The sequence below is a fragment of the Saimiri boliviensis genome, chromosome 19 (assembly GCF_048565385.1).
Source record: "Saimiri boliviensis isolate mSaiBol1 chromosome 19, mSaiBol1.pri, whole genome shotgun sequence".
NCBI classification, from domain to species: domain Eukaryota; kingdom Metazoa; phylum Chordata; class Mammalia; order Primates; family Cebidae; genus Saimiri; species Saimiri boliviensis.
Genome location: NC_133467.1, coordinates 40,750,560 through 40,774,098, shown reverse-complemented (window position 1 = coordinate 40,774,098; position 23,539 = coordinate 40,750,560). Strand labels below are relative to the sequence as shown.

General features: G+C 45.9%; 2 protein-coding genes across 6 annotated transcripts in view; one reads left to right on the top strand and one right to left on the bottom strand.

Moving 5' to 3' along the window:
- The window catches only part of RNF115 (ring finger protein 115), an 83,608-nt gene extending 79,774 nt beyond the window's left edge, over positions 1 to 3,834 (bottom strand). For 2 of the 3 annotated variants that reach the window (XM_074390108.1, XM_039459921.2), the window contains exon 1: positions 3,496 to 3,834. In XM_074390108.1, coding sequence (XP_074246209.1) covers positions 3,496 to 3,597 — 102 coding nt within the window. In that variant the 5' untranslated portion in view covers positions 3,598 to 3,834. The remainder of the gene's footprint in view (positions 1 to 3,495) is intronic. The other variant, XM_074390109.1, reaches the window with a different exon arrangement.
- Positions 3,835 to 3,909: 75 nt separating this feature from the next.
- Positions 3,910 to 20,593, top strand: POLR3C (RNA polymerase III subunit C). Of its 3 annotated transcripts, XR_005576743.2 has the most exons (16): positions 3,910 to 4,078; positions 6,215 to 6,374; positions 7,216 to 7,471; positions 7,582 to 7,767; positions 9,435 to 9,523; positions 12,539 to 12,643; positions 12,781 to 12,873; positions 14,579 to 14,659; positions 14,892 to 14,943; positions 15,632 to 15,692; positions 16,127 to 16,277; positions 17,368 to 17,469; positions 17,602 to 17,651; positions 18,392 to 18,541; positions 20,094 to 20,237; positions 20,364 to 20,593. XR_005576743.2 is itself a non-coding variant. In XM_039459919.2 (15 exons), exons 2-15 carry the CDS (start codon positions 6,228 to 6,230, stop codon positions 20,173 to 20,175), a joined length of 1,605 nt encoding a protein of 534 aa, XP_039315853.1. In that variant the 5' UTR covers positions 3,910 to 4,078; positions 6,215 to 6,227; the 3' UTR covers positions 20,176 to 20,259. The 3 variants fall into 3 exon arrangements, 2 of the variants coding, with proteins under 2 accessions (XP_039315853.1, XP_039315854.1); XM_039459919.2 differs by lacking the exon at positions 20,364 to 20,593 and having other exon boundaries at positions 20,094 to 20,259; XM_039459920.2 differs by lacking the exons at positions 12,781 to 12,873; positions 20,364 to 20,593 and having other exon boundaries at positions 20,094 to 20,259.
- The last annotated feature ends 2,946 nt before the right edge of the window (positions 20,594 to 23,539 follow it).

The following is a 23,539-nucleotide window of genomic DNA, read 5'->3' as shown; positions in this document are numbered from 1 at the left end:
TAAAAACAAAAAAGAATATACTGTATATTTGAAAATGCTGTGACAGTAGATTTTAAGTGTTTTCACCACACAAAAATAAGTATATGAGGTAACGCATGTTAAATAACTTGATTTACCCATTCAGTGTATACATATATCAAATCATGTTGTATACTATAAAAAATACAGTATACAACAATTTTTAGTGGTGGAAAAAAAACAAGGCCAGGCACGGTGGCTCATGCCTGTAATCCCAGCACTTTGCGAGGCCCAGGCGGGCAAATCACGAGGTCAGGAGTTAGAGACCAGCCTGGCCAACATAGCAAAACCCATCTCTACTAAAAATACAAAAAATTAGCCAGGTGTAGTGTCGGGCACCTGTAACCCCAGCTCCTTGGGAGGCTGAGGCAGGAGAATCACTTGAACCTGGGAGGTAGAGGTTGTAGTGAGCCAATATCATGCCATTGCACTCCAGCCCCAGCAACAGCACGAGACTCCGTCTCAAAAAAAAAAAGAAAAAGAAAAAAAAAACCCATGATTTATTAAATGTTTCTCCTTTCTTCATCACACAGTCTCTGGAATTCTCAATCTGAAATGTACCTATTCCTCAAAATTCAACACAATGCTATGAAAATTCCCTCTCTGAATTCTAAACCACATAACTTCATTCCCTTGACGTTGTTACTTTTTCCATGTTTGCCTTGTCTTTGCCCAAAAGCTGTAAGGTCCTTAAGGGCAAGAACCACATATTGCTCCATGTCACCTCCAGAACACTAAGCAGAACACCCTGGATGTATTTAGGAAGCATCCAGTTATATTCAATCGTGGTGACAAATCAGAGGTGACAAATAATATATCAGACCAAAATGATCAAGAAACTTCTCCAGGCATTAACTAAAGCTTAGAAAAACACCTATTCAGCCCTTTCAAATGATCCCTTTGAAGTAAGGATTTAAGGTGATAAGACAAGATATAATCAACTGTGGAAACTGAGACTGTCTTCTCCCTCCTTCTTTTTTGAGACAGGGTCTTGCTCTATTGCCCAGGCTGGAGTGCAATGGTGTGATCTCAGCTCATGGCAGCCTCCACCTCCTAGGCTCAGGCAATCCTCCTACCTCAGCCTCTTGAAGAGCTGGGACTACAGGCACATGCCACCACGCACGGCAAATTTTTGTGGTTTTTGGTAGAGAAAGGGTTTCGCCACGTTGCCCAAGCTAGTCTCGAATTCCTGAGCTCCAGTGATCCACCCACCTTGGACTCCCTAAGTGCTGGGATTACAGGCATGAGCCACCACACCTGGCCAACTTCTCACTCTTTTTTTTTTTTTTTTTTTTGAGACGGAGTTTCGCTCTTGTTACCCAGGCTGGAGTGCAATGGCGCGATCTCGGCTCACCGCAACCTCCGCCTCCTGGGCTCAGGCAATTCTCCTGCCTCAGCCTCCTGAGTAGCTGGGATTACAGGCACGTGCCACCATGCCCAGCTAATTTTTTGTATCTTTAGTAGAGACGGGGTTTCACCATGTTGACCAGGATGGTCTCGATCTCTCGACCTCGTGATCCACCCGCCTCAGCCTCCCAAAGTGCTGGGATTACAGGCTTGAGCCACCGCACCAGGCTAACTTCTCACTCTTAAAGGCAAAATAATAAATAATGAACAGCAACTAAAAGACGAAAAAAAAAGCTAAGGTTGCAATATTCAACAAGGCATCACATTCAACAACACACCACTGGTCACATACATACTGGCTGAATTCCTGACTCCCCTCTCTATTGTAAGACTTGTGCAGGCTCTGATGTTAGCTGGAAAAAAAACAAGGCACCTGCTCTTCCCAGCACTGAAATATGGCCAAAAAAAAAAAAAAAAAATCATTATCATCATCATCACAGAGCAAAATCAGCAAGCAAAACTAAGCAGCATGTAGGCAGGGAGTGGTGGCTCGAACCTGTAATACCAGCACTTTGGGAGCCTGAGTCGGGCAGATCACTTGAGGTCAAGAGTTCGAGACCAGTCTGGCCAACATGGTGAAACTCCATCTCTACTAAAAACAAAAAAATTAGCCAAGGTTGGTGGCCACATGTCTCTAGTTCCAGCTACTTGAAACTCAGGAGGCTGAGGCAAAGGAATCGCTTGAACCCGGGAGGTGGAGGTTGGAATCAGCCAAAATCATGCTCCTGGGCAATAGAGACTATCTCAAAAAAAAAAAAAAAAAGCCTTAAACAAAACTTTTGAGTGAGAAAAGACTATTAAACACCCTTTAAGCACTTATTCCCTGGACTCCATTTGTGCTTCTAAGAAATAAGATATACAGACTCACTTTAGAAGGCTTTCTCCTAGACTGTATCTGAGACACCATAAATACAAACATCAATTATTACGTTGCCACTCTACCATAAGACTGAACCCGGAAACTTCCAAGGAAAGGAACAATCATAAAGACAGTTGGCCAAGGACAGGATTGCCATTCACCCTGGGGGGCTCCTCGCAGTAGCTACAACCCAACTCAAGACAGCTCCTGGGTTTGTGATGCTGGTGCTGGCTAGTATGCTGCTTAAGTGTTTTTCTTAGGGGTCTCACTGTGTTGCCCAGACTGGTCTGAAACTCCTGGCCTCAAGCAATCCTCCTGCCTCGACCTCCCAAAGCACTGAGATTGCAGACCCGAGCCTGACCGACGAAAGTGTTTTCTTCACCGCTACAGCACTGCCTCTCAAGGGGTAACAGTCTGGCAGCAACTCGTTAAAACATTCTGTCAGGGATCTTTTTCTTAAATGAAGAAAGACACAGGGTGCGCGGGGTGGGGGGTGGGGGGGCAGAACAATGGTATTAAAGACACTGGCAGCATGACAACCAAATTAAACGAAGTTGAAACAGTAAGTCCTGCCTCCTTCCTAAAGCCATTTCCTTCAACAGCGACAGGAGTGCAGGCCGTCTGCAAGTCATTAACAGTGTGCTGTTTTCACTTGCACAAGGACCCTGGAAACCACTGAAAAGCAAAATGCCCCTTCCCGCCTCCCAGTTACCTCCCAACCCGCTTTCTGTGCTTCCTCCCCTAGGGACAACCGAATAGGGACAATCCTCAGCAATCCGCTATTTTGCTCCACTGAGAAGACGAGTGCGGGGGGGGGGGGCGGGGGGCCGGGGAGCGGCGAAAAGTGTGAAAATAGAGAAAGGTGAGAAGACACAGAGGAAGAGAGTACGGGGGGAGGTCACCGTGGGAAAAAGACAAGGTAGGAGAGTGCAAGAAAATGGATGGGAGAGTTGTCAAAGATGGAGGGAGGGAGGTAAAGACGCGAGGGCAGGTGGGGCAGCCCAGGATGAGTAAGAGGGGAGCGGGCGGCACGGCGCCGGGACCGCGACGCCCGGGGTTCGGGGCCGGCGGCTGCAGACACGGGGCAGCAGGTACTCGGCAGACCGGGGTCGGGGGAGCCGGGGCCGTGCGGGAAGCGCCGGACCCAGTTCCGGGACGTGGGGGCCAGGAATCTATGCGGTTCCCGAGGACAGAGGACACGGGGCTCTTACCGGTAGTTTGGGGCTGACCTCGCCCTTGCAAAAGTGGCAGAAAAACCGGTGGGCAGCCACAGCGGCGCCCGAGTCCGCCCCGGCCGCCGAGGCCTCCGCCATTTTCGTCCTCCGCCGCGGCCGTCCGAGAGGGCAGCCGGCCCGTCCGTCTCCAGGCCGCTACCTCGCGAGCCGCAGTCGCCGCCGCCGTCTCGGTCCGGCCCACCGCTTCAGAGCCCGCGTTGGTCACGTGAGCCGGCCCGACCCAGAGAGGCGGCGGCGCTGACGGCGACCGAGGAGGAGCCGGAAGGAGCGACAACCCGCCCGCCCGCCGGCCCCTCAGGCGGCCCCTCGCCGGTCCTCCAGCCTTCCAGCGAGAAGAAGGAAAGAGCGTCCCCGGAAGCCGCCGAGACGCGGGGCTAGAGCGGCACGCGCCGTTCGCCTTTCCGCCTCGTCTTCCGTGCTCGTCCTGGTTTCCGTGGCCGTTGTTTTTTCCGTGGCCGCCCTCTTTCTAGAAGGGGCGGTGGGCTCCACCTCCGCTTGGAAGGTCGGCGGGAGCTCAGAGGCGTCGGGTTTGGAGCCTCTGGATTGGGCTGACCCTGAGGTTAGTGGAACATGCGGTCTGAGCGAGGCGGCGCTGACTGTGAGCGAGAGACCGAGTCCGGAGCGGGAAGCTTTATAAAGGGAGTGAAGAGCCAGGAGCCAGGCGCCTTGACGTCCTTTCCGCGGACGGCAGGGGGTCTGGGAGTGGTTCTCCAGAGATACGTGCAGGGATGAGATAGGTCTCTTGGTGATGCTTAGGCGGGGGTGCCAAAGACTTGGCTTCTTAAGAATTGGTAGCAATTTGGCCGGGCGCGGTGGCTCAAGCCTGTAATCCCAGCACTTTGGGAGGTCGAGGCGGGTGGATCACGAGGTCGAGAGATCGAGACCATCCTGGTCAACATGGTGAAACCCCGTCTCTACTAAAGATACAAAAAATTGGCTGGGCGTGGTGGCTCAAGCCTGTAATCCCAGCACTTTGGGAGGCCGAGGCGGGTGAATCACGAGGTCGAGAGATAGAGACCATCCTGGTCAACATGGTGAAACCCCGTCTCTACTACAAATACAAAACATTAGCTGGGCATGGTGGCAGCTGTAATCCCAGCTACTCAGGAGGCTGAGGCAGGAGAATTGCCTGAACTCAAGAGGCGGAGGTTGCGGTGAACTGAGATCGTGCCATTGCACTCCAGCCTGGGTAACAAGACCAAAACTCCGTCCCCCCCCCCCAAAAAAAAGAATTGGTAGCAATTTGTAATAAAGAAGTAATCATATAAACAACTACATCAGTTTCTGATTGTGTCAACTTTGTCAAGGAGCTGAAGTTTCAGGATTGAATATTGCCCTGCAAACAGCGTAACCTCATCTCCCATTTGACACACCCTGTTAAGAAGCAGTCTTTTACCTCCTAAATTTCTTTTTCGAAATTATTTCTTTTATGGGCTGAGAATGTTCACTGAGAATGAACACTACCTGCTCACTCCCACTGGGCTGTGAACAATGACCTTAATTCTCCTAAGCAATGAAGTGTAGAAACTAAGGGCTTTGGGAGGCCGAGGCGGGTGGATCACGAGGTCAACAGATCGAGACTATTCTGGTCAACATGGTGAAACCCCGTCTCTACTAAAAATACAAAAAAAAAAATTAGCTGGGCATGGTGGCGCACGCCTGTAATCCCAACTACTCAGGAGGCTGAGGCAGGAGAAATGAACCCAGGAGGCGGAGGTTGCGGTGAGCCGAGATCGCGCCATTGCACTCCAGCCTAGGTAACAAGAGCGAAACTCCGTCTCAAAAAAAAAAAAGAAAAGAAAAGAAAACAAGATCTGTGACAGACTGTAAAATAATCTCCCAATCTTTAAAGACAATCAGAATCACGCATAATCCCATAAAGATAAACTTGATGCATAGTCTTTCTCTATGCATACGTTTTTCCTTTTTTTTTTTTACAATAATCGAATGTTAATTTTTTGCAGCTTCTATCAATATATTATGAATAATTTTCTACACGAATACACATGGTACTTAATAACTTTAAATGTCGGTGTAGTATGCCATCATTTACCGTTAGACATTAGATTGTTTCAACCAAGTCGGTATCGTAAAGAGAACTAGTGATTTTATTATTATTATGGTTTTTTGTTTGTTTGTTTGTTTGTTTTTTCAATTCAGACAGAGTATTGCTCTGTTGTCCAGGCTGGAGTGCAGCGGCCGGATCTCAGCTCACTGCAGCCTCTACCACCTGGATTCAAGCGATTGTCGATTGTCGTGCCTCAGCCTCCTGAGTAGTGGGGACTACAGGCACGTGCCACCACGCCCAGCTAATTTATTTATTTATTTATTTTATTTATTTTTTTATTTATTTATTTTTTTTTTAGTAGAGACAGTGTTTCACCACGTTGGCCAGGCTGTTCTTGAACTTCTTACCTCAAGTGATCCGCCTGCCTTGGCCTCCCAGAGTGCTGGGTTACAGGCATGAGCCACTGCACCTGGTGACTTTATTAACTTTTTATTCCTTGCTTGGACATAGTACCCAAAAAGAAACTGCTGTTTCAAAGATAATGCAAGATTTTTAAGGCTTTTTGATGTGTATTGTCAAATTGCCCTCCAGAAAGAACCCATGAATTTACACTGTGCAATTCTGCTTCCAGCATGAAAGAAAGACTTTCCATCGTACTGTTTTGGTGTTTTTTCCCCTAATTCTCAGACTCCCCAGTACAATGACTCAAGCAGAAATTAAGCTCTGTTCTTTGTTGCTGCAAGAGCATTTTGGAGAGATTGTAGAAAAAATTGGAGTCCACCTGGTAAGAACTGGCAGCCAGCCACTAAGAGTAATTGCCCATGACACAGGAACATCACTGGATCAGGTACGTCTAAGTGACATTCATTTTCTCTCATTTATTTCACTAATTTATTTCGCCCACCTTTGAATATTGTTCTTCTCACCCCAGAAAAGGAAAAAATGAACAAGCCTGCCCTGGGAGCAATCAATGTTATTTGGGGGAGAAAAGCATGGGGCTTAGGCATCAGCATTTTGTTTCTCAAAAGTGTTTCTAGTTCATCACAGCTTCTTAGGCAAATCTTTGCTCTTCCCACACCAGGCCTCATTTATTCACAGTAAGTCTACTAACCTCACTACTGCCTTAAAGAATGAGAATGATAGAAGGAAAGTAAATTGTGTTTTGAAAGATAAGCATCAGAGAAAATATAGCAAGGAATCTTCCTGATTTCTTTTTTTTTTTTTTGAGATGGAGTTTCGCTCTTGTTACCCAGGCTGGAGTGCAATGGCGCGATCTCGGCTCACTGCAACCTCCGCCTCCTGGGTTCAGGCAATTCTCCTGCCTCAGCCTCCTGAGTAGCTGGGATTACAGGCACGCGCCACCATGCCCAGCTAATGTTTGTATTTTTAGTAGAGACGGGGTTTCACCATGTTGACCAGGTTGGTCTCGATCTCTCGACCTCGTGATCCACCCGCCTCGGCCTCCCAAAGTGCTGGGATTACAGGTGTGAGCCACCGCGCCCGGCAATGATTTCTTATATTGATATGTGATTCTTATTAGCTACTCCAATGGAGAGAGGAAGTAAGTGCAGAGATTCTTATCTAGCCATTTTCTGATGCTTAGTAAGCTGTTGGACAAAAAATTGCCAGCAGTAATGAGCTATATCTTCAGGTCTTTTCTCTCTTTCTCCTCTTTACGTCCCATGCAGGTGAAAAAAGCCCTGTGTGTTCTTGTCCAACATAACCTGGTGAGTTACCAAGTGCACAAACGTGGCGTGGTGGAGTATGAAGCCCAGTGCAGCCGGGTATTACGAATGCTGAGATATCCCCGGTACATCTATACTACCAAAACTCTGTACAGTGACACTGGAGAGCTGATTGTTGAGGAGCTTCTGTTAAATGGCAAACTGACAATGTCAGCTGTTGTGAAGAAAGTGGCAGACCGGCTCACAGAGACCATGGAGGGTCAGTACTGTATCCACAGCTGTTAGCAACAGCGTAAATCAGCTGGCTGCATGAGTGGACCCTGAGCTGTCTTAGGCCGTCTCATCTGCCTTTTTCCTCCTGTTACACAGATGGCAAGACCATGGACTATGCTGAAGTATCAAACACATTTGTACGATTGGCAGACACACACTTTGTACAACGCTGCCCCTCAGTACCTACCACTGAGAATTCAGACCCTGGGCCGCCACCACCTGCCCCCACACTTGTCATGAATGAGAAGGACATGTACCTGGTTCCTAAGCTGAGCTTGATAGGTAAGGAATTTTAACCCCTGGAACTGGGACTTGCCTTAACTGTGGATTCTTCTTGATTGTTAAAAGTATGAACCAGTTGAACGTTTACCGAGTATTTGCTATGTGCCAGACATTGTGATGTATAACAAGGAAAAAGTCATGGTCTCTGCCATGGGGCTTTAGTATAAGAGACATACATTAATCAGAAAATCACATTGATACATAATTAAACTGGGATAAGTACTATGAAGGAAAAGTATGAGGTGTTATGAAAATACATAATGGAGACTTTGGGAGACTGAAGTGGCTGAATCATTTGAGGCCGCGAGTTTGAGACCAGCGTGGGCAACATGGTGAAATCCCATCTCTACTAAAATTACAAAAATTAGCCAGGTTTGGTGGCGCATGCCTGTAATCCCAGCTACTTGGGAGGCTTAGGCAGGAGAATTGCTTGAACCCAGGAGACAGAGGTTGCAGTGAGTCAAGATTGCGCCACTGCACTCCAGCCTGGGTGACAGAGTGAGACTCTGTCTCAAAAAAAAAAAAAAAAAAGAGAGAGAGAAAGAAAGAAAACTATATAATGGGGGGCTGGATTCATCTGGGAGTTTTTGGACTCGTGTTTCTTTGAGAAGGTGGCATTTGAGCTAAAATTTTAAACAGAAGCTAACAGCGAGGTAACAGGAAAAGCATTTTTGGCAAAGGGAATATTATATAGTAAACAAATCGCATTTGAAGAAATGAAATAATGTCAGTATAGCTAAAGCATGGTAAGCAAAGCAAGAGAGGTATGAGATAAGTTTAGAGATAGGCAGAGGTCTGATCTCAGGAGCTAATCAGGATCTACCTGCTTAGCACTTGGATGGGAGACAGGCAGGGGCTAAATCAAGTAAGACCTTACAGAGCATCTGTTCTTTATGCTAAGGCAAAGGAAAACCACTAAAGGATTTTTAAGGAAGTGACATGGTCTAAGTTATACTTTTAAAAGATTTTTTGTCTTTAGAAAGGATGGGAGGGTGGGGCAAAGGTCAGTGTTGACAGACTGGTGAAAAATGAAATATAGAAAGGGTGAAGGAGACAGGTAGCAAGAATGACATCTGTGTATCTGACTTGTGCATGTGGGAGGATGATGATGTCATTGGCCATGAAAGAGAGCATAGGAGGAGAACTCGTCTTTGAAGGAGAAAGACTATGAGTCTCTTTTTGAACATGTTGAGTTTCAGATTATTTCATCATTTCTTTCTTTCTTTTTTTTTTTTTTTTTATGAGATGGAGTTTCGCTCTTGTTACCCAGGCTGGAGTGCAATGGAGTGATCTCGGCTCACCGCAACCTCCACCTCCTGGGTTCAGGCAGTTCTCCTGCCTCAGCCTCCTGAGTAGCTGGGATTACAGGCACGCGCCACCATGCCCAGCTAATTTTTTGTATTTTTAGTAGAGACAGGGTTTCACCATGTTGACCAGGATGGTCTCGATCTCTTGACCTCGTGATCCACCCGGCTCGGCCTCCCAAAGTGCTGGGATTACAGGCCTGAGCCACCGCGCCCGGCCCTTCATCATTTCTTATAGCTTTTCAGCCCCCTAAGCAACTCTGATCTAGAGGCAGCTACAGCTGTCTTCGGAATGAAAGACACCTGGTCATTTCCTGTCATCATGTGAGATACAGCCTAAGTATTCAATTGTTTGTTTGGCAGGGAAAGGTAAAAGGCGGAGGTCATCTGATGAAGAGGCTGCTGGGGAACCCAAGGCCAAGAGACCAAAACATACTACAGATAACAAGGAGGTAATGGAGCTTCTTGATTAGAAGTCCTCACCCTGAAGCAGGCCAGGAAGAGCACTCAGATAAGGAGCCCCAAGAGAGCGTCAAGATTCCTGAGCTGGGCCGTCAAGATTCCTGAGCTGGGCCGGGCGTGGTGGCTCAAGCCTGTAATCCCAGCACTTTGGGAGGCCGAGGCGGGTGGATCACGAGGTCAAGAGATCGAGACCATCCTGGTCAATATGGTGAAACCCCGTCTCTACTAAAAAATACAAAAAATTAGCTGGGCGTGGTGGCGCGTGCCTGTAATCCCAGCTACTCAGGAGGCTGAGGCAGGAGAATTGCCTGAACCCCGGAGGCGGAAGTTGCGGTGAGCCGAGATCGCGCCATTGCACTCCAGCCTGGGTAACAAGAGCGAAACTCTGTCTCAAAAAAAAAAAAAAAAAAAGATTCTTCCTGAGCTAAGAAGCAGTCAGATTGTGAACCTCATTAAGTGTTAGCAGGAATAGACGTACAAAAAATGAACCATTACTGTCTCCCTTCTGAGCCTTAACTTCATACATTCATTGAACAGAGGTAACAGCTTATGCAAAAAGGGGCCTAGAAAAAGTGTAGGTTGCTCAATATGCCTAGAACCTAAAGACCTATAGGGGCCAGTGGTGAAAAATGAGTCTAAAAATTATAAATAGGCCTGAACTCATATATTCAGATGCCTTCTTAGCACGCCCATAAAGATGTCAATAAGCGGCCGAGCGCAGTGGCTTCCGCCTGGAATCCCAGCACTCTGGGAGCCGAGGCAGGTGGATCACCTGAGGTCAGGAGTTTGAGATCAGCCTGACCGACATGGTGAAACCCCGTCTCTTCTAAAAATACAAAAATCAGCCGGTCATGGTGGCGTGGGCCTGTAATCCCAGCTACTTGGGAGATTGAGGCATGAGAATCACTTGAACCTGGAGGGTAGAGGTTGCGGTGAGCTGAGATTGTGCTATTTCACTGGAGCCTGGGCAAAAGAGCAAAACATCTTAGAAAAAAAAGAAAAAAAGAAAAAGTTCTAGGATAGAGTAACAGATTTGGAAGTGCATTAATAATTGAAGTCTGGAGAGCAGATAAAATTACCCAAGTAGAACGTGTAGAGTAAAATGAAAGGAAGCATCAGTATTATAGGTGGCGTCTGAAAGAGGAATCTGTGGAGACTGGGAAAAGGTAGCCAGAAAGATTCAAAGTAGCACCAAGAAAAAATGATGTTCCCCAGCCAAGTGGCTCACGCCTGTAATCCTAATACTTTGGAAGGCCAAGGCAGGCAGATCACTTGGGCCTAGGAATTTGAGATCATCCTGAGCAACATGGTGAGACCCTGTCTCTACCAAAAATACAAAAATTACCTGAGTGTGGTAGCACGCACCCATGGTCACAGCTGCTTGGGAGGCTAAGGTGGGAGGATTACCTGAGCCCAGGGAGTTCAGGGCTGCAGTGAACTATGATCACACCACTGCACTCCAGCCTGGGTGACAGAGACCCTGTCTTTAAAAGAAAAAAAAAAAAATGATATCATAAAATGCAAGGAGCCACATAAAGTTTTAAGAAGGAAAAAATGTCCATGTCATATGCTTCCTAAAGATTAAACAAGATCATAAGTGGAAAGTATTATTTGAACTTAACAACATAGAGTCCTCAAGGGCCATCGTGGTATTTCACTGGAATGTGAGTGACAATTGACATTTCAGGACGGTAGTGGAAATGGGTTGAGTAAATCTAAATGGAGGTACAGCTGAGATGGCCAACTCTTTGAGACGCTTGGCCATCTCAAAGAAGAGGAGGCATAGGATTGAAGGAGAATTCTAGAGTAGAAGAGACTTGGACAGGATAAAGGCTGGTAAGAAGAAGGCAGTAGTTGCCGGGCGCGGTGGCTCAAGCCTGTAATCCCAGCACTTTGGGAGGCCGAGGCGGGGGATCACGAGGTCAAGAGATCGAGACCATCCCGGTCAACATGGTGAAACCCCGTCTCTACTCAAAATACAAAAAATTAGCTGGGCATGGTGGCGCGTGCCAGTAATCCCAGCTACTCAGGAGGCTGAGGCAGGAGAATCGCCTGAACCAAGGAGGCGGAGGTTGCGGTGAGCCGAGATCGCGCCACTGCACTCCAGCCTGGGTAACAAGAGCGAAACTCCGTCTCAAAAAAAAAAAAAAAGAAGAAGGTAGTAGTGAAGGAAAGGCTGAAGATGTTAGAGGACAAGGTGAAATAGAGCTGGATCCCCAAAAATGAATGAGAGGGTAAGGTCTGGAATACCAGTATGGGCTTTAACCTTAGGTAAAAGGAACATTTTTCAGCTGTGATAAAAGTGAGTAAAAATAGAAATTAAAAACATAAAGAAATGTGATAAGGACATGCACAAAGCTGAATAAATTCTGGCCTAGTGGCCTTTATTTTCTTTGTGAAATCAGAAACAAGGTCATCTGCTGAGAGCAAGAAGGAAGAAGGGTCAAGTTAGAGACTTGAGGGTAATGGAGAAGAGTTATAATAGGGAGAGAAAAGCCAGAAGCGGTGGCTCATGCCTGTAATCCCAGCACTTTGGGTGGCCAAGGCAGGGGGATCGCCTGAGGTGAGGAGTTCGAGATCAGCCTGGATGTGGTGAAACTCCAAATCTACTAAAAATACAAAAATTAGCCAAGCACAGTGGTGGGGGCCTGTAATCCCAGTACTCAGGAGGCTGAGGCAGGAGAATGGCTTGAACCCATGAGGCAGAGGTTGCAATGAGCAGAGATCACGCCACTGCACTCCAGCATGGGTGACGAGCAAAACTCCATCTCAAAAAAATAAATAAAAATTAATAAAATAGGAAGGAAAGATTGGAGATGATGTTAGAGAACCTGTTTGAAGTTGGGATTTGTCTAGACACCAGTCTACATGACTGAATGATTTGTCTCCAACGAATGTAGTTGTTAGTATGTAGGAAAAGAAATGGTGAACCATTAAATCCAAGCTCCTCAGAAAACTCTATGCTGTATTTAAATGTTTCTCTCTAAGTCTTTTCTCTTGCTCAGCCCATTCCAGATGATGGGATTTATTGGCAGGCCAACCTTGACAGATTCCACCAACACTTCCGTGACCAAGCCATCGTGAGTGCTGTTGCTAACAGGATGGACCAGGTAATACCTAAATAGGTCTGTCATTGGTCATCAGGAATATTCACTTACTTGTCAGATATGGCCATTGTCACATAGAGCCAGTGGCGGGTGGGGGTAGCACAGTGATTTCTGAATTCCAGTTTACCTTTCAAACATAGACAAGCAGCGAGATTGTGCGAACCATGCTCCGAATGAGTGAGATTACCACTTCCTCTAGTGCTCCTTTCACCCAGCCATTGTCTTCCAATGAGGTGAGTTTCATGTTCTTGTGCCAGCTTTCGGACACACTCTTGGGTATTAACAACATTTATCATACACAGATCCTGGTGTTAGATTGAGGTCTGAGCCTTGAAAGAGAAGGGCGTTTGTTTGATGTGGGGCAAGGATTATCTTCAAGTGGTGAGCACTGAAATGTTTGGTCTCTTAGGATCTAGCTTTTCAAAATCTACATCATTCACTTAGTCAGAGTATCTATTTGTCAAGTATAGCCTATTCCTAATTATTTTAAGAATCTAGGATTTGGACCCTGAGAGCCTTGGCATTCAGGACATTATTTGACGCCTTGTATTTAAAATATTGACATTTAAGCTGGGCGCGGTGGCTCAAGCCTGTAATCCCAGCACTTTGGGAGGCTGAGGCGGGTGGATCTCGAGGTCAAGAAATCGAGACCATCCTGGTCAACGTGGTGAAACCCCGTCTCTACTAAAAATACAAAAAATTAGCTGGGCGTGGTGGCTCGTGCCTGTAATCCCAGCTACTCAGGAGGCTGAGGCAGGAGAATCGCCTGAACCCAGGAGGCGGAGGTTGCGGTGAGCCGAGATTGCGCCATTGCACTCCAGCCTGGGTAACAAGAGCGAAACTCTGTCAAAAAAAAAAAAAAAAAAAAATACAAAAAATCAGCTGGGCATGGTGGCGCGTGCCTGTAATCCCAGCTACTCAGGAGGCTGAGGCAGAGGTTGCGGTGAGCCGAGATCGCGCCATTGCACTCCAGCCTGGGTAACGAGCGAGACTCCGTCTCAAAAAAAAACAAAAATAAAAATAAAAAATTGATAATAAATATGTATTCTTTTACTGTCTTCTGTTGTTTGTTTTGAAACAGTCTTGCTCTGTTGCCTGGTGGAGTGCAGTGGTGCAGTCTCTGCTCACTGCAACCTCTGCCTCCCAGGTTCAAGCGATTCTCCTGCCTCAGCTTCCCCGAGTAGCTGGGACTGCAGGTGTGCGCCACCACACCCAGCTAGTTCTTGTATTTTTAGTAAAGATGGGGTTTCACCATGTTGGCCAGGATGGTCTTGATCTCTTGACCTCATGATCTGCCCACCTCAGCCTCCCAAGGTGCTGGGATTACAGGCGTGAGCCACCATGCCCGGCCAGTAAAACTTCTTTACATGTCAGTTTTTATAGATTTGTCCCACTCTTTATAATGACTGTATTATATTCCACTTAATGACCATGCTGTACTTTATTTTAATATACTACTCAGTACTGGTCTTTTGGATGTTTCCGGTTTTTTACTCTTATAAACCTGCTATGAATATTTTTGGATGATTTTGTGATATCTAAAATTAAGACTCTTTTTTTTTTTTTTTTTTTTTTTTTTTTGAGACAGAGTTTTGCTCTTTTAGCCCAAGCCAGAGTGCAGTGGTGCGATCTCGGCTCACCACAACCTCCACCTCCCAGGTTCAAGCAATTCTCCTGCCTCAGCCTCCCAAGTAGCTGGGATTACAGGCACACGCCACCACACCCAGCTAATTCTGTATTTTTAGTAAAGATGGGGTTTCACCATGTTGGTCAGCCTGGTCTCCAACTCCTGACCCCAGGCAATCCACCTGCCCCAGCCTCCCAAAGTGCTGGAATTAAGAGGCATGAGCCACTGTACCCAGCCTAAAAGATCTTTATTTCGGTAAAGTCAGCAGTTCTAAGTTTCCAAACCCATTTTAAATGTCTTTTGCTCCATAGATCTTCAGATCCCTACCTGTTGGCTATAACATCTCTAAGCAAGTTCTTGATCAGTATCTCACTCTGCTGGCAGATGATCCAGTAAGTCTGTTTTTTCTTTTTTCTTTAGCCTGTTCTGTTGACAGTTTATTTCTGCACTGACTCCTAGTTTCATTCTGCTATAGTCTTATTCTCTACCTAGCCAGCGCAGATAATTTCTCCACACTATTTGATAGGAGGGCTACCTGCTACAGACTTTTGGTCAGATTTGTTCCATTGGAAACAGAATCACTGGACTTTCCATTCAGTTAATACTCTCTCTTTTTCTCAATAGCTAGAGTTTGTGGGAAAGTCTGGCGACAGTGGTGGAGGAATGTATGTCATCAGTATCCTTACCAGTTATTTCCTTACAGTCAGGCAGCCTGACCTATAAGTCAGAATGGTGCCTTAGGAACGAAGTATTTGGTAATGTTTATTATACTAAATAAGTCAGAAAATTGAAATAATTGCTAAATAAATTTTTCTGTGAATTTACAGTGAACTGCATTGATGATAAGGAAGTAAAAAGAGGCCAGGCATGGTGGCTCACACCTGTAATCCTAGGACTTTGGGAGGCTGAGGCAGGAGAATTGCATGAGCCCAGGAGTTCAAGATCAGCCTGAGCAACATAGCAAAACCCCATCTATACAAAACCTACAAAAACTAGCCAGATGTAACGGGGCTTATTGGCCATGTTCCTTAGGAGGCCGAGGTGGGAGGATCACTTGAGCCCAGGAGGCACAGGTTACAGTGAGCTGAGATCATGCCACTGTACTCCAACCTGAGATCCTATCTCAAAAAAAAAAAAAAAGTAAAAAGGACTTTTAATCAACCAAATTTTAGTTAAGCAAAAGCCTTTCTTACTCATATTCAAGTTTTGGAATATTTATGCACCATAATTGAAACCACAAATTATAACATGAAAAATGAGGTAGCGTTTAAAGTTTAATTATATATTAGAAATTTAGGAATAAAACTCAGTTCACAGTAACCAGGCCAGATTGTTACTGAGTGACCTTAATTCTCTACCTAAAGACCTCCATAAGGCATTAGCATCTCTAGCCACAGCCACTCTGGAGTCTGTCGTACAAGAGAGGTAAGGGGGACACTGATGGAGTTTGGGATCAGATACTTCCTATCCCCACTGAAGTAATTTGTCCATTATGTAAGCAACCAGTATACCACACCTTGGCACACTTTGCCCCATTTTTTCACTGGACTCCTGTGGATCTCATGTAATACTGCTCTTTACCCTAAAATAACCTACTGTTTAGGTCCTAGTAATGCAAATTAACCAGCCTCCCTAAAGCCTTTGCTTACAAATGTAGGAACCGTGGCACCCAAATGAGTTCAGCAGTTGGTGATGACTTACCATCACCAGCCTGTGGAGCTGTGGAAGAATTTTCTTATCACTGTTCCTCTCTGGTCCTCGTTCCACACATGGGATAGAACACCACCCCATTTATGACTGGGAACTAAAGCTACTCTCCCTATGTTGGCATGCCATTCGCTTTCTTCATTCTTTTCCAGATTTGGGTCTCGCTGTGCTAGAATATTCCGTCTAGTTTTGCAGAAGAAACACCTGGAGCAGAAGCAAGTGGAAGACTTTGCAATGATTCCTGCAAAGGAGGCAAAGGATATGCTATATAAGATGCTCTCAGAAAATTTTATATCACTCCAGGTAACCAAGGGTGTAAGACTGCCAACCAGACAAGCTAGCGTAGGGTGAGAGGAGCTTCTCAGGCAAACATACTGAATCCCCAAGCAAACTCTGTATCCAGCTCTGAGACAGAAAACATGATTCACAGAGATGTAGCAAGCACTTAGAGGATAATGTGGAGCCTTAACTGCCCTAGTAAGAAAGGCAGCCAGGCACAGTGGCTCACGCCTGGAATCCCAGCACTCTGGGAGGCCGAGGCGGGCAGATCACTTGATATCAGGAGTTCGAGACCAGCCTGGCCTACATGGTGAAACCCTGTCTCTCCTAAAGTACAAAACAATTAGGTGGGTGTGGTGTCGCGTGCCTGTAATCCCAGCTACTTGGGAGGCTGAGGCAGGAAGGAGAATCTCTTGAACCCAGAAGGCAGAGGTTGCAGTGAGCCGAGATTGCGCCACTACACGCCAGCCCGGGCGATAGAGCAAGACTCTGTCTCAAAAAAAAAAATGGTTTTTTGTAAAAATCCTACAGAATTTACCTGGTACACAGATTGCTAAGTAAATGTTAGTTACATTTCTTCCCTATTCAGGATGCTGACAGTCAAATGGGAAAAAACAGGGAAGCCCAGCTCTCCATTTAACCAATTACAGCATAAACCACAGAGACTGGGCTGGGCACACCTGTAATCCCAGCACTTTGGGAAGCCAAGGCAGGAAGGTCACTTAAGCCCAGGAATTCAAGACCAGCCTGGGCAATATAGTGAGACCATGTCTCCTCCCCCACCTCCCCCCAAAAATGAAAAAATCAGTTGAGCATGGTGGCACATGCCTGTAGTTCCAGCTGCTCCGGATACTGAGGTAGGAGGATTGCCTGAGTCCCAGGTAGAAGTTGCAGTGAGCCAAGATCGCACCACCACACTCCATCCTGGGTAACAGACCAAGACCCAGTCTCAAAGTAAATAAATAAAATAAACACAGGTAGTGAATGACTAGAAAACATGAAAACGTAAGTAAAAAAGAGGGCTAAGTAACTCCAGATGGAATGAGGGTTTACTTTGCCAGTTCCAAAACAGTATAATTTTTGTTACTTTTTTTTTTTTCTATTGGACAAATAGGAAATTCCCAAAACACCAGACCATGCCCCATCCAGGACCTTCTATTTATATACTGTGAACATCCTGTCAGCTGCCCGGATGTTGTTGCACAGGTGCTACAAGGTAACCCAGTCCGGACCTTCTCCCCATTTCCTCCACATGGGCAAGTCCCCCTCATATGCCCATTTCACCCATTTTACCTGAGCTGCTGAAATTGAACTATGTACATTTCTTGTCTGTCTTCTCTTTCCTCAGAGCATAGCCAACTTGATAGAAAGGAGGCAATTTGAAACCAAAGAGAACAAGTAAGTAACATTTTCGGTGAGTTATTTACGTTTTTCAAGGTCAAGGGCCTGAGGAAATTTCCTATAGAAACAGGAACCAATGGAGGCTGGGCCAGGTGCAGTGGCTCATGCTTGTAATCCCAGCACTTTGGGAGGCTGAGGCAGGTGGATCACTTGAGGTCAGGAGTTCAAGACCAGCCTGGCCAACATGGCTCTCTACTAAAAATACAAAAATTAGCTGGGTGTGGTCATGGACACCTATATTCCCAGCTACTCTGGAGTCTGAGGCAGGAGAATCGCTTAAACTCAGTGAGTGGAGGTTGCAGTGAGCCATACCGTGGCACTGCACTCCAGCCTGGGTGACAGAGTGTGACTCCATCTCAAAAAAAAAAAAAAAATTCTGAGAAATAGGAAGCAACGGAGATAGCAACCAGTCTACTTGCATTGAATCATTGGCTTAGATTAGTAGAAATCACGCATAGTCTACGCTTTTCTAATATGCTCCCAGTGAAATCCTTTTTCGATTAAATTTATGACAAACGTACAAAAGCACTGAACTTTAAGTGCAAATGAGAGGCAGTAAGAGTTTCAGGAGTGAAGGTATATTTCCAAGTAAGTTTCTAGAAAATGTCCTTAGAAGGTGACATTATCTACTTTGACCAGGAAAATGGTAAAAGGGTGATGGGTCGTGCCTCAGAGATAAATGGTAAGAGCATCTCCAAGGTTAGGAAACATGTCTCAGAGTTGTGTTTGTTTGACAGGCGTCTGCTAGAAAAATCTCAGCGGGTAGAGGCCATCATTGCATCTATGCAGGCTACAGGTGCAGAGGAGGCACAGTTACAAGAAATAGAGGAGATGATCACAGCTCCTGAACGTCAGCAGCTAGAGACCCTGAAACGGAATGTCAACAAGTAAGCATCATAAACTTCAGACCGACATTTCAAAATACCATCCCAAAACTCCACTTTCACATCCTGTCAGCCTCCGGCTTAGCATGAGCAAGCCTAAACTGTCTTTTCCAGCTCAATCAACAGAATGTAATCCACCTGTTTGTGTCAACAAGCGGTTCTGAAGATGTTCTCAGCTTCTTCTCCATCACTGTATACATTGTCTTGTTCATCAAGTACTGTCAATTTGTTTTGAGACATGGGGTTTTGCTGGTTGCCGAGACTGGTTTTGAACTCCTAGGCTCAAACAGTCCTTTCGGCTCAGCCTCCCAAGTAGCTGGGACTATAGGCAAGTGTCACTGTACTGGCTTAATTTTACTTCAGTTATGTGTCTCAAATCTGGCCTTTCTGTCTTGGTCCATACGCAGGCATTCATCACCTCTTTCCTCGACCACATTTCAGTGAAAAGTCTTGCACCTCTTTTATTAGAATTATTTCTAAGTATTTTTTTTTTTTTTTTTTTTTGAGACGGAGTTTCGCTCTTGTTACCCAGGCTGGAGTGTGATGGTGCGATCTCGGCTCACCGCAACCTCCACCTCCTGGGTTCAGGCAATTCTCCTGTCTCAGCCTCCTGAGTAGCTGGGATTACAGGCACGTGCCACCACGCCCAGCTAATTTTTTGTATTTTTAGTAGAGACGGAGTTTCACCATGTTGACCGGGATGGTCTTGACCTCGTGATCCACCCGCCTCGACCTCCCAAAGTGCTAGGATTACAGGCGTGAGCCACCGCGCCCGGCTCTAAGTATTGTTTTTAGGTGCTAGTTTATTGGTCGCTTACTTCATTTTTGGATTGTTCATTGCTAGTGTTATAGAAAAACAACCAACTTTTGTGTCATGATTTTATATCCCACAACTTTACTAAATTCATTTATTCTAGTAGTTTTTTTGCAGATTCGTTGAGATTTTTTATTAACAGAATTATGTCATCTATGAATGGAGGTAGTTTTACTTCTACCTTTTCAATCTATATGCCTTTTCCTTTTTTTCTTGCCTCACTGCCCTGGCTAGAACCTCCAGTAAAAGGTTGAATGGAAGTATTAAAACAGACATCTTTGCTTTGTTTCTGATCTTGGGGAAAAGCTTTTAGTCTTTCACCATTAAGTATGGTGTGAGCTGTGGGTTTTTCCTAGATGACTTTTATCCGGCTGAAGAAGCTTCCATTTCTTCCTAATCACCACTGACTTCAAGCTTCAGACACTCTTAGCTTCTTGCTATTTTAAAACACACTAGGTCCTTTTATACCTGTGCCTTTACAGTGGTTTTCCTGATTGCAAGTTAAGACTACCTTCCCCAGGACAGAGGCTCTGTATTTTGCATTCTCAGCAGTTTCCATGGTGTCTGGCACATAAAAGATACTCGGTAAACGGCCAAACGATCAACTGGTTCTCCTGCTTTCTTTCCATGCACTCTCAGGGGTAACCAAGCAGTTCTCCATGGTCACATCCACCCAGCCTCTAAGCTAAAATATGCTATTGAACATTCAGTCTAGGCAAGTGCTTTTACTTTTTCACTCAGGTTGGATGCCAGTGAGATCCAGGTGGACGAAACTATCTTCCTGCTGGAGTCTTACATTGAGTGCACCATGAAGAGACTGTGACCCAGAAGATCATCTTCCTCAAAAGACTGGGGCGGGTTGCGGTGGAAAGCAAAATAAAGGAGGTGCCTGGATGCATTATTTGCAGTAGGATAAGTTGCAGATTTTTTTTTTTTTTTTTTTAATCTTACTAAGTTAAGAAAGCATAAGTTGCAGATTCTTGAACTAAAACCGCCTCTGTATCCCTACAGCCCAGGATCCACCTGAAAGAATTTGACATTTTTAGATCCATCACCATATTGTCCACTCATCAAATCTTGGCCGTGGGAAGAACCTTAAATCCACAGGATTAATCATCTATCAGATGCATCCGTTCCCATAAAGAAGTTACCCACACGTATGTTTGAACATCCCTGGCAGTAGGAAACTTCTCAAGTTAATTTTATCTTCAAATGTGTAGGCCTTTTCTTTATTTTGTTGAGAACTATATATATATATATATATATATATATATATATATATATATAATATATATATGTTGTTGTTGAGACAGGATCTCATTCTGTCACCCAGGCTGGGGTGTAATAGTGCAATCACTGGCTCCCTGCAACCTTGACCTCCTGGCCTTAAGCACTCCTCCCACCTCAGCCTCTGGAGTAGCTGGGACTTCAGGTATGCACCACACATACCTGGCTAACGTTTTATTTTTTTTCCTTTTTTTGTAGAGACAGGGCCTCCCTGTATTGCCCAGGCTGATGAGCTGTCATTTTTCACACACACATGCACACATACATACTGTGTAGGGAATGTGAAAGACTATCACAGAGTAGAGGAAAATGTCATTTTCAGGGTTAGGTGGATGGGCCCAAGCAGTCATGCTAGAATCTGTGGACTGAAGCCACATTTGCCAGCACTCGGCTTCTAGCTGGGTACGGTAGCGTGCGCCTATAGTCCCCGCTACTCGGAAGGCTGAGGCACGAGAATTGCTTGAACCCTCGAGGCAGAGGTTGCAGTGAGCCGAGATCGAGCCACTGCACTCCAGCCTGGCAAAATGGCCAAAAGATCTGAATAGGTATTTTTCAAAAGACAAATGGCCAACAGGTATATGAAAAATTGAACATCGCTCATCAGAGAAACGGAAATCAAAACCACAATGAGATTTCATTTCACCCCAATTAGTTACTTTTATCAAGAAGAAAGAATAGTGAATGCTAGAGAGGATGTGGAAAAAGGAGAGCCCTCATACATTCTTGGGAATGTACATTAGTACAGCCACTATGGAAGACTACAGAGTTTCCTCAAAAAAATTAAAAATGGAACTGTATGCTCCAGCAACTCCACTACTGGATATATATGAGATATATATATATATATATATGCACAAAAGAAAAATCAATGTATCAAAAAGATACCTGCACTCCCTTGTTTACTGCAGCACTTCACAATAGCCAAAACATGGAATCAATTGACTAGGTGCCCATCAGTAGATGAAAGGCTAAAGAAAATGTATGTATTATTCAGCCATAAGAAAGAATTCCTGTCATTGGCAGCAACGTGGATGGAATTGGAGGTCATGAAGTAAAATAGTTGGCCTATTTACACAGAAACAAATACTGCATGTTCTCTCATGTTGGAGCTAAAAAAGTGGATCTCAAGAAAATAGGGAGTAGAGCTGGGCATGGTGGCTCACACCTGTAATCCCAGCACTTTGGGAGGCCAAGGTGGGTGGATCATGAGGTCAGGAGTTCAATGCCAGGCTGGCCAACATGGTGAAACCCTATCTCTACTAAAAATACCCAAAAAAAAATTAGCTGGGCACGGTGGCACATGCCTGTAATCCCAGCTACTGAATAGGGTGAGGCAGGAGACTTGCTTGAACTGGGACCCGGGAGGCAGAGGTTGCAGTGAGCCGAGATCACACCACTGCACCCAGCCTGACCTACACAAAGCAAGACTGTCTCAAAAAAAAAAAAAAAAAGGAAGAGGCCGGGCGCGGTGGCTCAAGCCTGTAATCCCAGCACTTTGGGAGGCCGAGGCGGGTGGATCACAGGGTCAAGAGATCAAGACCATCCTGGTCAACATGGTGAAACCCCGTCTCTACTAAAAATACGAAAAATTAGCTGGGCATGGTGGCACATGCCTGTAATCCCAGCTACCCAGGAGGCTGAGGCAGGAGAATTGCCTGAACCCAGGAGGCGGAGGTTGCGGTGAGCCGAGATCGCGCCATTGCACTCCAGCCTGGGTAACAAGAGCGAAACTCCGTCTCAAAAAAAAAAAAAAAAAAAAAAAAACAAAGATTTAAGGTGATAGGTATCTGAATTACCCTGGTTTGATTATAGGAATGTAACAAATTCTCACATGTACATCTGTTATGTATTAATTTAAAAATACCAATTTTTTAAAATTAGGACTTTCCAGGTAAATGAGGAAAGAATCCCAGAGCAGTCTGTTTCTTGGGGAAACTACAAACTGCTTTAGAACATAGGGCACAGGTCAGTCTGTCAGAATTGAGGCTGGAGACAGGAAGGGACAAGGAACTGGTGGGTTCTGGCCGCACTGTGCTAAAGAGTTTGTCCTCAAAGCAGTGGGAAGCAATATCATCAGTTAAGTGTTTTAGAAACATGACTGTGGTGAGGTGCGGTGGCTCAAGCCTGGAATCCTAGCACTGTGGGGGGACAAGGCGGGCGGATCGCCTGAGGTCAGGAGTTTGAGACCAGCCTGGCCAACAGGGCAAAACCCTGTCTCTACTAAAAACACAAAAAATTAGCCGGGCCTGGTGCTGCACCCCTGTAATCTCAGCTACCTGGGAGTCTAAAGCGCAAGAATCGCTTCAACCCGGGAGGTGAAGGTTGCGGTGAGCGGGGATCACTCACGCCCATGCACTGCAGCCTGGGTGATAGAGCGAGACTTGACCTCAAACCAAAAAACTGTCACCGTGGCAGCACTGTAGAGAACGAATCGGTAGAGGGGGGACTATTTGGAGACTTGCAACAATATTTCAGGCGAAACATGAGGAAGGCTGGAGAGAACACGGGTTTGAGGGAGTTGGAGGAGGTAACATCTGCGCACTTGGTTGCCGTTTGAGTGCCATGAAAGAGGTGGCGTCAAAAATGTGATTTGGCGTGTTTGGCTTGGAGATAACCGACTCGAGGTGACGCCTGCTGTAACAGGGGTGCGCAGTGCTGCGGGGGGCGCTGACAGCCCAGCCGAGGGCTGGTAGGAAGTAACTCGTGAGTCCGAAGTCATTGGGTCCGGGGGTCGCTGTCCTGAACGGAGGAGACAGGAAGGAAGTAGCCGAGCACTGAGCGGTAGTCCTCTTTGCGGCTTACCGCTATACCCATGGGTCACCCCAAAAGCTGTGCCTCTATTTCCCGGGGACTTCCGGAAACCCCGCTTCCCTCCGACCCCGCGGAACGCTCGGAGGGGA